Raw genomic sequence first — 14,429 nt, forward strand, 5'->3', positions numbered from 1 at the left:
CGTCTAGAACCAGCGTCAGCAACATTTGACTAAACTGTACCGTACATGAACTGTTATAAGATGCAGCGTATGCGCATATGAACCGACACGGTGCGTTCATCATCTCTAATGTGCCCTCGTCTCTGTTACGGTGGCCCAGCGGCTGTGTTTTGGAACTCAAGAAGTGACACAGCCCCTTCTTCAATTGCAAAACACAGCTTCTGGAAAAGTCTTGAGGGGATCCATTACATTGCCCTCTCGGCGACATCCCTGACATCCCTGACATAGGAGTAGCATGAGCACTGAAGGAATGGGCATCACACGGAGATTAACGGCCTGCCTTGCTTTACTGCGAAACATCAGTGTTTACTAGCAACTACATATGCATGTGAGCTATCTATATTTGATTGTATCCTATAACATAAACGCCCCTGGGAAGATCTGTTGATTTCACAAGTTGTCCATGTGTTTTTCTTTTACTGTGGGCTGCATGTGCCATAATTTAACAATTATACCCATGCTGGGACGATGGCATCTGCCACTACTGGTTTTGGACTATTATTACAAGAACGTTTGCTGCTTTTAAAAAAAATTACCATAGATAGATAGAATGCTGCTTCTTTCGTGCCATCATTTACTCTGAAAACAGAAATGAGCCCTAATCAGTGATTGTACTGGGATCTGAGCTGAACCCATTCACCTGCAAAACCATGCAGTCAGAATTTGTCCACCAGGTGCATATTTTTCTCACCATGCCCTCTCTTAGGATGACACGCATATTCGTGCTGAAATAAAAAGCACTTCAAAGTAATCTGCGTCAACAAACGAGTCTGTGTCTTCACAAGTAGTAGCATGATATGTTTGTCTATAAATAAGAAGCCAGTATTCACGCTATGCCATTTCACATTTCACTTGTCTTGTAACTTTGGACCGTCTGTAACCTGACACACTGAAACCAGCCTAACAATCGCTTTAGCTTCCAAATTCTCACGCTCCTGGTGGCTTGATGAGGGATGATCAACTTCATGAACTTCACAGTTGTGTCCGTGCATGCTGTCCCTCGTAGTCTAAGCCAGCACTCTCTCAAGAGCAACACGAGCTAAGAGGCTAGCATTCTACACTGCACAGTTCAAGTGCACATCCTGGAAGCGTGCTATAAACAGTCGCAGTCAGCGCACAAACAGGGGCCTGTTTTGACAGAGGAAAACGTCTACATTTTTCTGCTTAAAAATTGAGAATATTTACAGAGAAGGTAAGTCAAGCTTCTTCTGCATACTGTGGTTTCGTCTGCGTTCATGTCATGTTTTCATTCATAACCAGAAACAACATGAAGAGATAGTTCATTAATTTAGACTGTTACAGATCCTTTGCATTGTTTCAACAGTGACATATTTTAAAACATTCATTAAATACTTAAAATAATGAACATGAACTTGAAGGATCTCCTTACAAGTGAGCAGTTTTGCATCTGATTTCAGTCATTTTTATTAAAATTTTTTTGCTCTTTCATTTGCTTTCCCATTCTTGCATTTCCCCCCTTATTTCCTGTATCTCTGTCATTTTCATGGTATAATTTTGCATATTCGTGTTCTGTGGCGATACAATAAGAAGATGGGACACAGATAGGCCACCACTGGGCTTCGGGTCCGTGAAGTTGTTAGGTGCACAATTCTATTTATATTTTAAAGAGATACACATGCTCACTTGACTTTGGCACCATTTCAAATAAGACAGCTGAGCCAGACACATGTGACTTACAAAACACGTTTCAAAATCACTGTGACCTGCTGCCATGCTGTCCTGAGAAGAAGCAGAGCGGCCACATGACCACAGATGTCCATCCTTTTCTAAGACATCGTGTGGGGGCGGAAGCCATCTTGCGTTGAGGGAGACCTAGAGTCTTCCGAGGCAAAAACATTACAGGAAAAAAACCTTAAACTCTACTTCCTGTGTTTATTTAAGGTATGACTTTTCATTTATATCATCAACAAATGGATGAATGGTATGCCTTGCCCAGGTGATCATTTAAGACTCAGGATCCGATCATGGCCGCCGCCAGTGTGTCGGTACCAGGTTCCGCAGGCCCCGCCTTCAACTACGATGACTACAGCTTCTACAGGAACCTGTCCGATGATGAGCTCATGCAGTTGGCAATTGAGCGCAGCCTAACTGAGTCCCATGGCTGCTCTCCTGGGGCTGAAAACACAAGAACCTCCGCGGTGGCAAGCAGGCCAGATCCAGGTACTACACCCCCAGCGCCGCCTTCACAACCTCTTCAGCAGCCGCCACCACGGGCCCCTAGTCCACCACCATGCCCTTCTAACCCACCCAGGTACAGCAGGTATGAGGAACAGGAGCAGTGCACTCCCACACCATGTAGCTAGTCATGACGCCATGCTTCATAAATGTCATCGCTGAATATGACCAGTACAAGTAGTAGAAAATATATAATTTACCTAAGAGTCCTCTCACATGTCATACTGTATGAAAAACGTCAGTATATGAACAAACTATAGAACTATAGAAGTTATGTAGAACGGCATCAGCAATAATTTGCTGGAGTTTTAATTTGTGCAGTTTTTGCAGAAAAAAAACATAGAAATTTCATTTAAAAACACAAAGGACCAAATTCAAAGCAAATATAAGAGCTAATGTGAACTTGAACTTGGCCTCCATGAAGTGTTTATCTGTTGCAGCTCTCACTTATCCACTAAATGCCAACGAGTGCAGAGAGGTGTCGTTTACGGACACCCGACACCTGCTCACTTACTGGGCCCCAGACGTCCACGTGTGTTGCACCTGTCCCAATACATTCTGGGTAACAGGCCGTGACCTACCAATGCAAAATAATCATTAGGATAAAGTCCAACTGGGTCAGTCCATAAAGTTCACATGCCAACAAGGAGAAAAATAGAAACACATTTCCCTCTGTGCCTGATCCACTCAGTGATAATTCCATTGTCCTTAGTACAAATGTGTCCTTTAGATGGTAACAATGGTATTTCAATTGATTCAATCATATTATAACGTTGTTTAGGAACATTGTAGCTGCAATAAAGACAAATTCTACTGGCAAGATGCTTTTCTCGTACTCACCTACAGCTTTGGGAATGATGTCTGACATTCAAACGTGCCCTTTACAAATGTGTCATAACAGCAGCAAGAACAACAAAGTCAAATCAAGGCCTCTCAATATGGGGACTTGTAAAACGACAGCTCCTTACGATATCACTGTAAACACATCACCTATGAGCAGAAACACTAAACGTATGTGTTAATAGTATCCCACCATCTGCAACAAACACCAAGAAATCTTAAAAACAAAAGGTAAGGACAGCTTGCACACCACGTTGTCTCCAGGTCTTCAGACTCAAGAATCAGACACCATCATTCATGTGAAACTAACACGACTAGCTTGACTAGTCTTTTATCATTCTGAATTCTATGCTACACCGAACCTCTGTGCTACAAGATTGTATCATTTTCTTTTTGTAGAGACGACAACCAGCAGCCTGCCACTGTAGTTAGTCACTTTGTTACTGGCAACGGCAAGCGCATGGTGGCGTACCGTAGATTCGATGGTACGCTGATCGAAATCAAACCAGAGTCAGAGGAGTAAGTATGACAATAATACATTTATTATTATACTATGAGTGTATGGGAAAGTCTCAAATTAAAGGGGTGGTATTTTTCCCACTACATAAAGACATTAATCACTCTGTGATATACTGTAAAGTGTAACCACGCACTGGTGCTGTATTTATATAACAGAAATCAGGGTGTCAGTGCAAGCAATGTGATTGGAAAGTGAGTGGGGAGTATCAGATTGTTACTCTTACACATTGTTAGTATGTTACATTGTGAATAATGGTGTTGTTACACTGTAACAGTGACAATGTGAAAAATATATGAAAAAATATATATTTGTTTGTGTCTTATCTTTCGTATATTTTTCTGATAGAACAGTGGATCCTCTTGTGAAGGCTATTTTGTCTGGAGATGTGCAAATTGTGACACAAATCGTCAAAAAGACAGGCTGCAACATTCTTACACCAAACCAATATGGATGGATCCCGCTTCATGAGGCTGCCTACTATGGCCAAGAACAATGTGTTCGAGCACTCCTCAGAGGTGGGGTCATCACGCCGTCTGCCTGATACTACGCGTAGATGTTTCATCACATCGTCACATGTTTTATCTCTCTTATTAAAGTACAACCTGGGATGATAAACAAGCGGACACTGAAGGATGAGACAGCTCTTCTGCTGGCCGTGTCCAGAGAGATGGTGAGCTGTGTGGAATGCCTTCTAGAGAACGGCGCAAACCCGGACATTGTGAACAAGGACAAAGAGACGCCCCTCTATAAAGGTACTGGTAGACAACTCTGGCTCAAACTTGTCCGTCCTTCGTGTCTCCTGCCGCTTGGACTGTGTCTCAGTGACCTGGCTTTCTGCTTCCCCAGCATGTGAGAAGGAGAACTTGGAAATTGTTGCCATGCTGCTAAATCACAGAGCTGCCGTCAACAAGAACTGCATCCAAGGTTGGACGGCTCTGCACGAGGCCGTGTGTAGGAACAACGTGGAGATCTGTGAGATGCTGGTGAAGGCAGGGGCTAAAGTTAGCATACCCAACATATACGGCATCACGCCCATCTTTGTGGCAGCCCAGAGTGGGAGGATAGATGCACTTCGGTTCCTCTTGAAAAACGGTATTTGGAACACAACATTTCTACTAGGCTATCAGTGATCGTTTCATTATCCTGACACTGCTTACACTGCTGTAGCAGGTGACTCGTAAGACGCGTCTCTTGGGTCTGTATTTCTTTGTAAAATCAGGAGCGGATATCAACAGCCAGGCAGCAGATGGCGCCACAGCACTGTATGAAGCCTGTAAGAACGGCCACGCGCATATTGTGGAGTTTCTTCTGTCTCAAAATGCAGACGCCAACAAGCAAGGCAAAACTGGACTTCTGCCAATACACATTGCTGCTCAGAGAGGAAATGACAGGTGAGGATAGATCATATTGCAATTATTTTAAAGGGTTGTCTGTTTATATTTTACTATTTCTTTCTAGCACAGAATTCAAATTCTAATTTTTCTGCAGTGGCCAGTAGGCTATTCTCTGACTGCAGTGGAATGGATAATAATAATAATAATAATAATAAAACATTTTTAAATAAGGAATAGATATATTATTGACATAGCATTAACATTTACATTTCTATGATGACCACTTTAGCAAATCTGTAAATAACCAAATTATTTGGTTTATTTTAGTTAATTTCATTACAGATTTGCTTAAATGGTCATCATAGAATTTTAATGTTAATGCTATGTCAGTAGTATATCTATACAATTATTTTGTTTAATTCCATTTTCTAAGTGATAATATTAGTCACTGGTCACCGTAACATCTAATGAAACCCTTGATCTAGGTGTTCAGGATTCTGTCATTGTAATTTTGGTTGAAGCAGTGTTAATTGAAGCAGTGTCACACCGAGCGCCTCAACCCTATCTGGAATGTGATAGCTGCATTTTCAAACAATTGTTACAGGTTAAAGTGAAATTTGTGTGCATTTGAAATACACAGACACATTCCCTATATCTCTAACTCTGTAAAAAGTAGGTTTAGAGATCCTGAAAAAAACTATGAATAAAAATGAAATGCTTTAGTGCATCTCACAATCTTTCGGTTTCCAGCAATGACCTCCTTACATATGGGTGTACCCACAAAAGTGACAAGGCTGTTAAGTAAGTCTTGGTGGCTATTATATATTGTCTGGTGGTTATCTTACTGCAAGCGGGTGCTCACTTTTAACATAAGCTTACATTTAACATAATTTTAACATAAACTTACATTTATTTTGCAGCGCAGAGTAAAATTTAAATGTCACACTGATTTCCCAAAACCCTTGCCTTAACCATGTGAATTCATTTGTTTTTTCATTACTGTTGTCACCTGTATCAAAATAACTTAGATATTTACTGTGCAAAGAACATGGGGCTTTCTTAACAAATGTGAATAAAAATTAATCATGCTACATCCTTTTCTTCCGTGGCATGCAACCTATGTAGTTTTTAGGATTTAAACACCCTTTCCGTGTATTTGAGTAGCAAATGCTTCCATTAACCATTTCATGTAGCAATCTATAACATCAGATCCCATTCAGTTCTAACACAGTCAGTGTGCTGTGTAGCTCTGGCCTAAACCCGTCCCATGACCCTCTGCACACAGAATCGTGTCCATGCTGATTCCCGCCACCAGTAAGGCCCGGGTGCGGCGCTGTGGCATCAGCCCGCTGCACCTGGCCGCGGAACGCAACCGGGACGAGATTCTGGAGCTCCTGATCGCCGCCGGCTTCAACGTCAACGCCACCTTGTCCGAGGACCGGCGCAACATGTACGAGGACCGCCGCGCCACCGCCCTCTACTTCTCCGTCATCAACAACAACGTGGAGGCCTCCACCATGCTCCTGGAGGCCGGCGCCGACCCCAACCTGGACACCTTCAGCCCGCTGCTGGTGGCCCTGAGGCAGGGGTGCATGCAGACCGTGGCCTTGCTGGTGGAGCATGGGGCGGACGTCAACGCCTACATCCCCACGCACCCCACCGCCTTCCCCGCCACCGTCATGTTCTGCATGAAGTACCTCCCCATGCTGAAGTTCCTGATGGACAACGGCTGCGACGCCCTGTCGTGCTTCGACTGCGTGTACGGCAGCGACCCGCATCCGCCTCTGAAAACGACGCGCGCTCGTAGAGTCAGAGACAGCATGAGGGAGGAGTCGACGGAGAAGACTTGCGTGCAGGTGCATCTCCAAAAAACAAACAAAAGCAGAACCTTCTTAATATGTGCTTAATTGTCCGTTTCTCATAGTTACAGATTGATATTTCGGTTTATTGTTTTCCTTAGTTCTGTGAGATGGTCTCCACTGACGCGTACAGCCACTGGGCCGGGCCCATAATAGATGTGCTGCTGGATTATGTTGGAGATGTGAAGCTGTGCTCCAGACTCATGGAACATCTGGATGATTATGATGACTGGGCTTGCATAAAGGAAAAAGCAAGTAGGTGGAACAGGCCTCCACTCTCAGCTCAGTTGTTGCTTTAAGAGCAAACTCACCACTTTAATGTACATCTCGGGAAACAAAAAAAATATACAGTATGCATTTCTACAAATGGGCTAGAAGAAATGTGCTGTTTCTACAAACGGGCTGTTATCCAAGTTTCCATTGCTGAATGATCAGTCTTTTAAGACAGTAAATGTTTACATTTGCACAGTAAAAGCACAGTAAGATAAAAAGTGATTCTGTGCTGTATGAAATATGTAGACTAGGTGATGTTTTCGATGCTGGGCTCATTTCTCCGACTTTATTCGGTTTCCGCTTCAGTGCCTCCGCGGCCACTGCTGCAGCTCTGCAGACTGAAGATTCGCCGTCTGGTCGGGACACACAGACTGAAGAAATTGAAGAAGTTACCCATCCCTGGACTACTGATCAGATACCTAAATCACGAGGAACGCTGTAAAGATGTATCAGCCGGTCTGGGCGTGTACAGCTGATTTGGGTGTGACAGTCAACACAAATAACGAAATACAGGAAACAAAGAAACAATATAGCTCATGAATAGTATTCTACAAATAGCCATAGATTTTACTGTGCATCCTGCTCAAAATTACTATAGTGTAGGTGTATTTTATGTGTGTGTGTGTATATATAAAGTGTTATGTGTATATGTACATGTTGTTTATTTAAAATAATTATAGTTGGGAATTGTAGACCAGAGAAGAATGCTGTAATGAGTAATATGACAATATTTGTAACTATTTAAATTGTTGCTAGACATGTATTTCTTCCACTGTCATGGTTTTCTGTGATAGGTTTTACTAATGGGAGTCTTTCATTGGCCAAGGTAAATTAAGTGTTTAATATTATTTTGTAAAATATGTCATTAATTGGTTGGAGAAGATAATTATTGTAGATTATTATTCCACTTGAACAAATATTCAGTAATCTTTTTTAAATTATATCTAATTATCTAGATGACCTGCTTCACTTATTAAGACATGAGAGTTGGATTAGATTACATGGGGATTATATTATCATAGAGAATAGCCAGACAGGAGTGACTTTCTCAAAATCTTAATTTTAGGTTAGGGATGATGACGTAAGGAAGATCAAAAACGTCCACCAAAGTTGCTAGCACAGTCTCTTGCATATCTTCTGACATTTGGTTTTATGACAGTTGAGAGGTTTATCAAGGCTGTCAAAGGAATATTACAGACTTGAATCTTCAAGTGCCATTTTTCAACCTCTAACATAGCAATCTTTATGTCGACAATATTTCTTACCATGTTTGGATGTTTAACAGATGTATTGTTATTTTCAAAACATCTCTAATGGAAGAGTCTACATTCTCAGGTCAGATAACACATAGGACATTGCTGTAGCATCAGCCCACCATACCACGTATACCACGTTAGCATGTTCCTGGAGTATACTTTTATGATAACATTTAGGACGTTGCTGTAGCATCAGCTAACCACGTTAGCGTGTTCCTGGAGTATACTTTTATGATAACATTTAGGACGTTGCTGTAGCATCAGCTAACCACGTTAGCATGTTCCTGGAGTATACTTTTATGATAACATTTAGGACGTTGCTGTAGCATCAGCTAACCACGTTAGCGTGTTCCTGGAGTATACTTTCATGACAGCATGAAATACCAAGCCTAGCTTAACATAAAACATTCAGATGTTGTTACCACTCATTTTTGCAAAGTTCACACTGTAAAGGTTGTTGTAGTGTAAAAATAAACCCGAATCATGTTCATTTTAGTATTTTTTGTATGGCCTGTAATATTGTTGAACACAAAATGGTGGCATGACAATGTGTGTACATTTGTACAGTAGGGTTTAATTGTAAAAATAATTCCCCCATATACCTGCTCGCACGCACACCCAATCAGGAGACATAGCTAGCTATCTTTTCACACATTTGTTAAATTGCAACATCTGCTAGGTCATATCAAGCCCTGAATATTTTAGCTTTCAAAATGTGTGCCTCCCCAATTAGTTTGAACCCAGAGAGGGGAGAAGACAGCAGAGAGGGGAGGTTGAATGGGGAGAGTTCTCAGAGTCAGTGATGAGAGGACATAACACACAATTTCTGTCTAGTGTTTTTAACAAACTTCACATTAGTTTTGATACTGTGAAGTTGCCACATCAACTGTACTTGGCAATAAAATTTTTTATATTTTATGTCACAAGATTCACACATTACATGAAAGACTATGCAAGTCTAGAGACTATTGAAAAGGAAACACATGATCACATGGGAACTTCCAACACACCTGGTGGCAATGCTGTCGTAGTTGTTACTGTAATTGAACTTTCCAGAGTGTCACAGCCTAATTTACTCTGAGATCAGGAGCTCACCACAACACTCCAGAGTCTCAGTCCTGAGCACAGTATGTCAACTATATCTTTAAACCACTGGCGAACAGGAGGCGGATGTATATGCTGAGAGAAACAAGGTTTATTATTGGCAAATACATACTCAGGGTCACAACAATCTAATGTCTTATCAAATCACTTAGACATGAAGAGAAAAAGAAGAGAAGAGAAACCACTTACTGGAAGTAGCAACAGCTGAACATAATAAAGTGCAGAGATACAAATGATAAAGGCGAGACAGAGGAGGGACTAAACAGAACATGACAAGACTGACAGGTGGGGCAGAGATAAATGTGACAGAGATTGATCATTCCGTCACTGACAAAATAAGTACACTACAAAAAATATGGAGTGAGATTTACTTAAAAAAAAACCTAGTACACGTTTTACACACAGAAATACTAAGTAAATTTAACATAGCAATTTTTAAAGTAAAATCTCCTTACAGTTTTTATTAGTAATACCAAAGTAATATTTACCACTGAAAGCAAGTAAATTTAACAAAGCATATATTCAAGTAATATTTACTCATAATTGTAAGTGTATTTAACTACAAATGTTTCAGTAAATGTTACTTTGCAACACGTTATGTACATGAATTATACAATTAGATTTTACTACAACAATGTAGCACCACAATAATATTGGCTTTTATTATTTATGTAATAGGACTCATTTTTGAAGTTCTTTAGTAATGCTTAACTACCATATATTTTTATTACAGTATTAATTTCTGATATAAAACAAGCATTAAAATGTTACACGGCGGTTTTAGCAAAGCATTGCGCAAATTTTGTCAAGAAGCAAGAAAAATTGCTTCTTTTATTGCAGCAACACCAGCTCAAATAAGCAGTGTATCAATTTTCTTTTGACTTTGTTTATTGTGTCATATCAAATAAATACAATCACACATCCAATAAAAGAATTTACAATCAACTGCATGGCCTGTTTTCTGTGTTGTCCAGTCTTTGCTACTCCTTTGCCTTTATCCCCTTAAACACATATACATGCACTCAGAAATACACCACCACATATGTAAAAAATGTTTGTTCAATAAATAAAATAAAAGGGTGCATAAATCATCACATACGGTTTTAAAACCAGATAAAAGGATTTTAAAGCCATGCAGTAAAACCTGACAAAGACATACAAGAGTATCAAACTGTAAAATCAAGACAATAAAGCCATTGAAAACAGGGCTAAGATGGAGGTAAAAAACATTGTTGTAAAAAAGTTCTAAAAGGGCATCATAACCGGTAAAACCCCCTATTGTCAGACACCAATCCGCTAAAACTTTTAAAATACCACATGAGCATTCATAAAACACAGACATTTATGAACCCCCCCCCCCCCCCCCCCCCCCAAAGTGTTGAAATAAGGATCTGGGATATCTGGTGAGGCCCAGGAGGGGGGAGGTGAAGGTGGTGGGGGTGGAGGTGGAGGGGGCGGTGTGAGGGCCGTCAACCCTCCTCCCACCCCCCGACAGGCCCCTCTCCCCTGTGGCACCAGCGGAGCTCCTTCCCATTGCCCGCTGTCCCCTCTCAGGCACATATATCCCCTCAGGGAACGTCGGCGGGAGCCCGGGTCGATGGTGGCAGGGACCCCCCTGCGTGTAGCCTTGGCCCCCTCCTCCGAATGTCATCGCCCGGTGCCACCTGCAGCGTTTTTACAGTTACCAGCTTTATGAGGGCGTGGAGGGGCACCGTCACGTGCTTCCCCACCAGCAGGTTGCGAGAGGTCCATAATGCGGCCTTCACGCTGTTGAGGGTGAGCCAGAGCTGTTCAAAGTCCTTTGCTGGTAACTGGTGTAAGCCCCAGCCCACCCCGAGTACCGCTTGCCGGTACTCTAGCGGATGGACCTCCCCTGCTGGCAGGCTCGGGCATTTGAGGGGGCCGATCGCGGCCCACAGGTCCCTGGCCACGCTGCACACCCAGAACACGTGCCGCACGGTCTCAGGCTGGCCGCAGCCTGGCCGTGGGCACACTGCCATTGCCCCCATGCCCTGGGAGTGCATCACCGCCCTGACCGGAAGGATCTCATGGGCCACCATCCAGGAGAAGTCCTTGTCCTGATTTCGAAGGGCGGGGTGGGCCACATTCCTCCACACTCGCCGGGCCTCTTCCCTCGTCATGCCGACCACCCGGCTCACCTCCTCCCGGTCCTGCACCAAAGAAACCAAGGCCTTAGCATCTTCCAATTTTTCTCTCCCACATCCTTCCAGGTTATATTTCATTAAAAATTTCTTAATAAAATCATGTTCATGTGATAATTTAAAAGACACCGGTGTTCTAAGATCAGGGTTTAAAATCTTTAGTCTCTGCAAGTACGAGCCCAACCAAAATCTTGTCATAATGGCAGTTTTGGTTTTTAAAACGGATGTGGCATACTTCACATGTAAGGCAACAAATTTACTGCCCAAAAACAGGTGGGGGGTCTGGAAGCCCCTTCCTTCCATTTTCTGTTCTCTTTTTCACTTCCTCCCTTTTGAGGCACTCCCACTTGGACCCCCACAAGAAGTAAAACACGGCACGGTCCATGACTAGAAGGAAGCTTCTTGGTGGGCTGAAAACAGAGCACAACAATAAAACCAGCGGTAAAACCACAGCCTTCACAATTAGAATTTTCCTTTCCAATGTCAGCTTCCGGAGTCCCCCAAAACCCAACTTCTTTTTCACTTTCCCTAATGTCTCTATCCAGTTTCTGCTTCCTCTCCCCATCCTGTCGAATTTCAGTCCTAATATTTTCATGTCCGAGTCTCTAAAGGTTACCTCCAAATTTGCCCTCACCTGTTCATTTCCCCAAGGCCCAAAAAGCTGGGCCTCTGATTTCTTCCTATTTAATTTGGCACCCGCTGCCCTCCCAAACCACTCAGTCACTTCTAGAGTCCTTTGAATAGATAAAAAGTCAGTACATAAAACTGTCACGTCATCCATGTAGAGTGAACAAGTCGCGGTCAGTCCCCCGGGCAATGTCAGTCCACTGATCCATTGATCCCCTCTCAAGATCTGTGCCAGCGGTTCTATACTTGTTACGAACAGAAGCGAGGATAACGGGCAGCCCTGCCGTACTACTGAGCGAATAGTCAACGCCTTTGAGAGGTGCCCATTTACAATTATTTTGCTGGTGACATCACTGTACAGCAACCCCACCCATGCTAGAAACTTCCCCGGGAAACCCATCTTTTGCAGTACCTTAAAAAGGTACTGGTGCGAGACCCGATCGAAGGCTTTTTCAAAATCTAAATTTAGAACCAACAACCACATCTTCCTGTCTCTCGCAAAACAGATGGAGTTACGTATCAGAATCAAGCTGTCCGTGATCCTCCGCCCGGGCACTGCACAGGCTTGATCCGGGTGGATCATGTCCTCTAAAATCAAAGACATACGCTGTGCTAAAACCTTACTAAAAAGTTTACAGTCTAAATTTAAAAGCGTAATGGGTCTCCAGTTTTTAAGATCTGTCCAAAGAGAGGGACCAGCAGACCATTTCTGCTCCCAGTCTCTGTATGCGTTTAAAAAAGGAATGGCACACTCTTGTAATAAAAATACATCAGCAGGTAAGGAGTTTAAAAAAAGACATTTTATCTTTGCTCAATGTCTATCACTATCTCCACTATTAATGTGAGAAGTGTGAAGACAACCGCTTTCTGCGCTCTCACGGTTGTCTTCACACTTCTCACATTAATAGTGGAGATAGTGATAGACATTGAGCAAAGATAAAAAGGTAAAAACATAAAAAAGGCAAGGATATATATATTTTTTCAATAAAAGCATATTTTGTATACCAGGATCATTTCAAAGTCACACTTAAACACATTCTTAAACGTTACATAATTTCCTGCGAGATCTCTTCCTTTATGTGCCTTAAAAGGCGGTCTATCTGTGAAAGGGTGCTTTCTGCCCCAAGCCCAGCAGAGGACGTCTCTTGCTGGGCTTTCGGCATGGATGCTTTTAGTTTAATGTTATAAAAGGAAACCTCAGTTGGGGAGTCATTGGAGAGGAGCTGGTGCAGGTCTTCCTCCAATGAGGTGGTTGTGCCGCGTCTGGCTCTCTGTTCTCGTCCTCGTTGTGGCAGGGGGGACTCCGCCGGTCTCTTTGCAGCCTGTGCATTTGGGAGAGACCCCGTACTGCCCTCCCCAGACACCTCCATTCCCTCAGACACCTTTACCCTAGGGGACATTGCTTCCTCTCCTTGTTCACCTTCCTCCTCACCTTGTCTTCCTCCTGCTCCTCCTCCTCCCCCAGTCCTGCGTCCTCCCACACCTTCCATTTCCTACTCCTCTCCCCCTTCTTCCCCCTGCTCTCCCACACCCTCCTGCTGTGCCCTAGCCCTTTGCCCCGCCCCTTCTGCCTCCTCCCCCTGGGGTGGTGCCCTACCTGCCTCCCCCTGGATTCCCGCCAAAACCTCCGGCTCCGCCCCTTCTTCCTGGCCCTGCTCCCGACCATGCTGCATGTCGGCCATTTTACTTCTGGCTGTTTGGGCGGCCATATTGGCTGCTTTTAATTTGTTGGCAAAACTCTTGGGGCAATCTCTAAATAGGTGATCTGCCTCCCCACAGAGATTGCACCGTCTGCCATTGGGACACTCAGCAAAAGTATGCCCAATTTCTCTACACTTTCCACAAACTACTTTATCACAGGCTTCTGCCAAGTGACCCATCTCCCCACATTTCCTACAAGTTTTTGGCATGCCTTGATAATGAATGTAACCTCTATTCTCCCCAGTACAATAACTTGTGGCAAGTGTTTTAAGCCCAAATAGCCAGTAGGATCCTCATATTGTCTAATCGGGATTCTCCAAGTACAATTCCATATGCCATCTTCATCTAAAACTTTTGTTGCAGGTCCAAGTACTGTACAAAATCTATCCAACCATAAGCAAATATCCTCTGCGCTCACCATTTCATTAAACATTTTTATAATGACTTTTCTTTGCATGGTCTGTTAGCCTTTCTACAACAAACATATCAAAGCTGTCTATGTTCTCCTCATACCTCTT

The 14,429-nt window shown here is 43.0% G+C and overlaps 2 protein-coding genes across 6 annotated transcripts; one reads left to right on the forward strand and one right to left on the reverse strand.

The window, feature by feature from the left end:
• The first annotated feature begins 971 nt into the window (after positions 1-971).
• LOC143523254 (ankyrin repeat and SOCS box protein 2-like) lies at positions 972-8,815 on the forward strand. 5 transcript variants are annotated; one of them, XM_077017613.1, is made up of 11 exons: positions 972-1,231; positions 1,997-2,311; positions 3,475-3,594; positions 3,941-4,110; positions 4,192-4,347; positions 4,442-4,687; positions 4,815-4,986; positions 5,680-5,730; positions 6,215-6,785; positions 6,890-7,043; positions 7,368-8,815. In XM_077017613.1, the coding sequence occupies exons 2-11, from the start codon at positions 2,025-2,027 to the stop codon at positions 7,535-7,537; spliced, it is 2,097 nt and encodes a 698-aa protein (XP_076873728.1). In that variant the 5' UTR covers positions 972-1,231; positions 1,997-2,024; the 3' UTR covers positions 7,538-8,815. The 5 variants fall into 5 exon arrangements, with proteins under 5 accessions (XP_076873728.1, XP_076873727.1, XP_076873726.1 ...); XM_077017612.1 differs by having other exon boundaries at positions 975-1,231; positions 1,942-2,320; XM_077017611.1 differs by having other exon boundaries at positions 975-1,231; positions 1,997-2,320.
• Positions 8,816-10,786: 1,971 nt separating this feature from the next.
• LOC143522501 (uncharacterized) lies at positions 10,787-13,685 on the reverse strand. Its single transcript, XM_077016220.1, has 3 exons — positions 13,407-13,685; positions 11,847-11,993; positions 10,787-11,592 (listed from the first exon to the last, which is right to left on the reverse strand). The coding sequence occupies exons 1-3, from the start codon at positions 13,608-13,610 to the stop codon at positions 10,990-10,992; spliced, it is 954 nt and encodes a 317-aa protein (XP_076872335.1). The 5' UTR covers positions 13,611-13,685; the 3' UTR covers positions 10,787-10,989.
• Between the last annotated feature and the right edge of the window lie 744 nt (positions 13,686-14,429).

Source organism: Brachyhypopomus gauderio, chromosome 9, assembly GCF_052324685.1.
Source record: "Brachyhypopomus gauderio isolate BG-103 chromosome 9, BGAUD_0.2, whole genome shotgun sequence".
Classification (NCBI taxonomy): domain Eukaryota; kingdom Metazoa; phylum Chordata; class Actinopteri; order Gymnotiformes; family Hypopomidae; genus Brachyhypopomus; species Brachyhypopomus gauderio.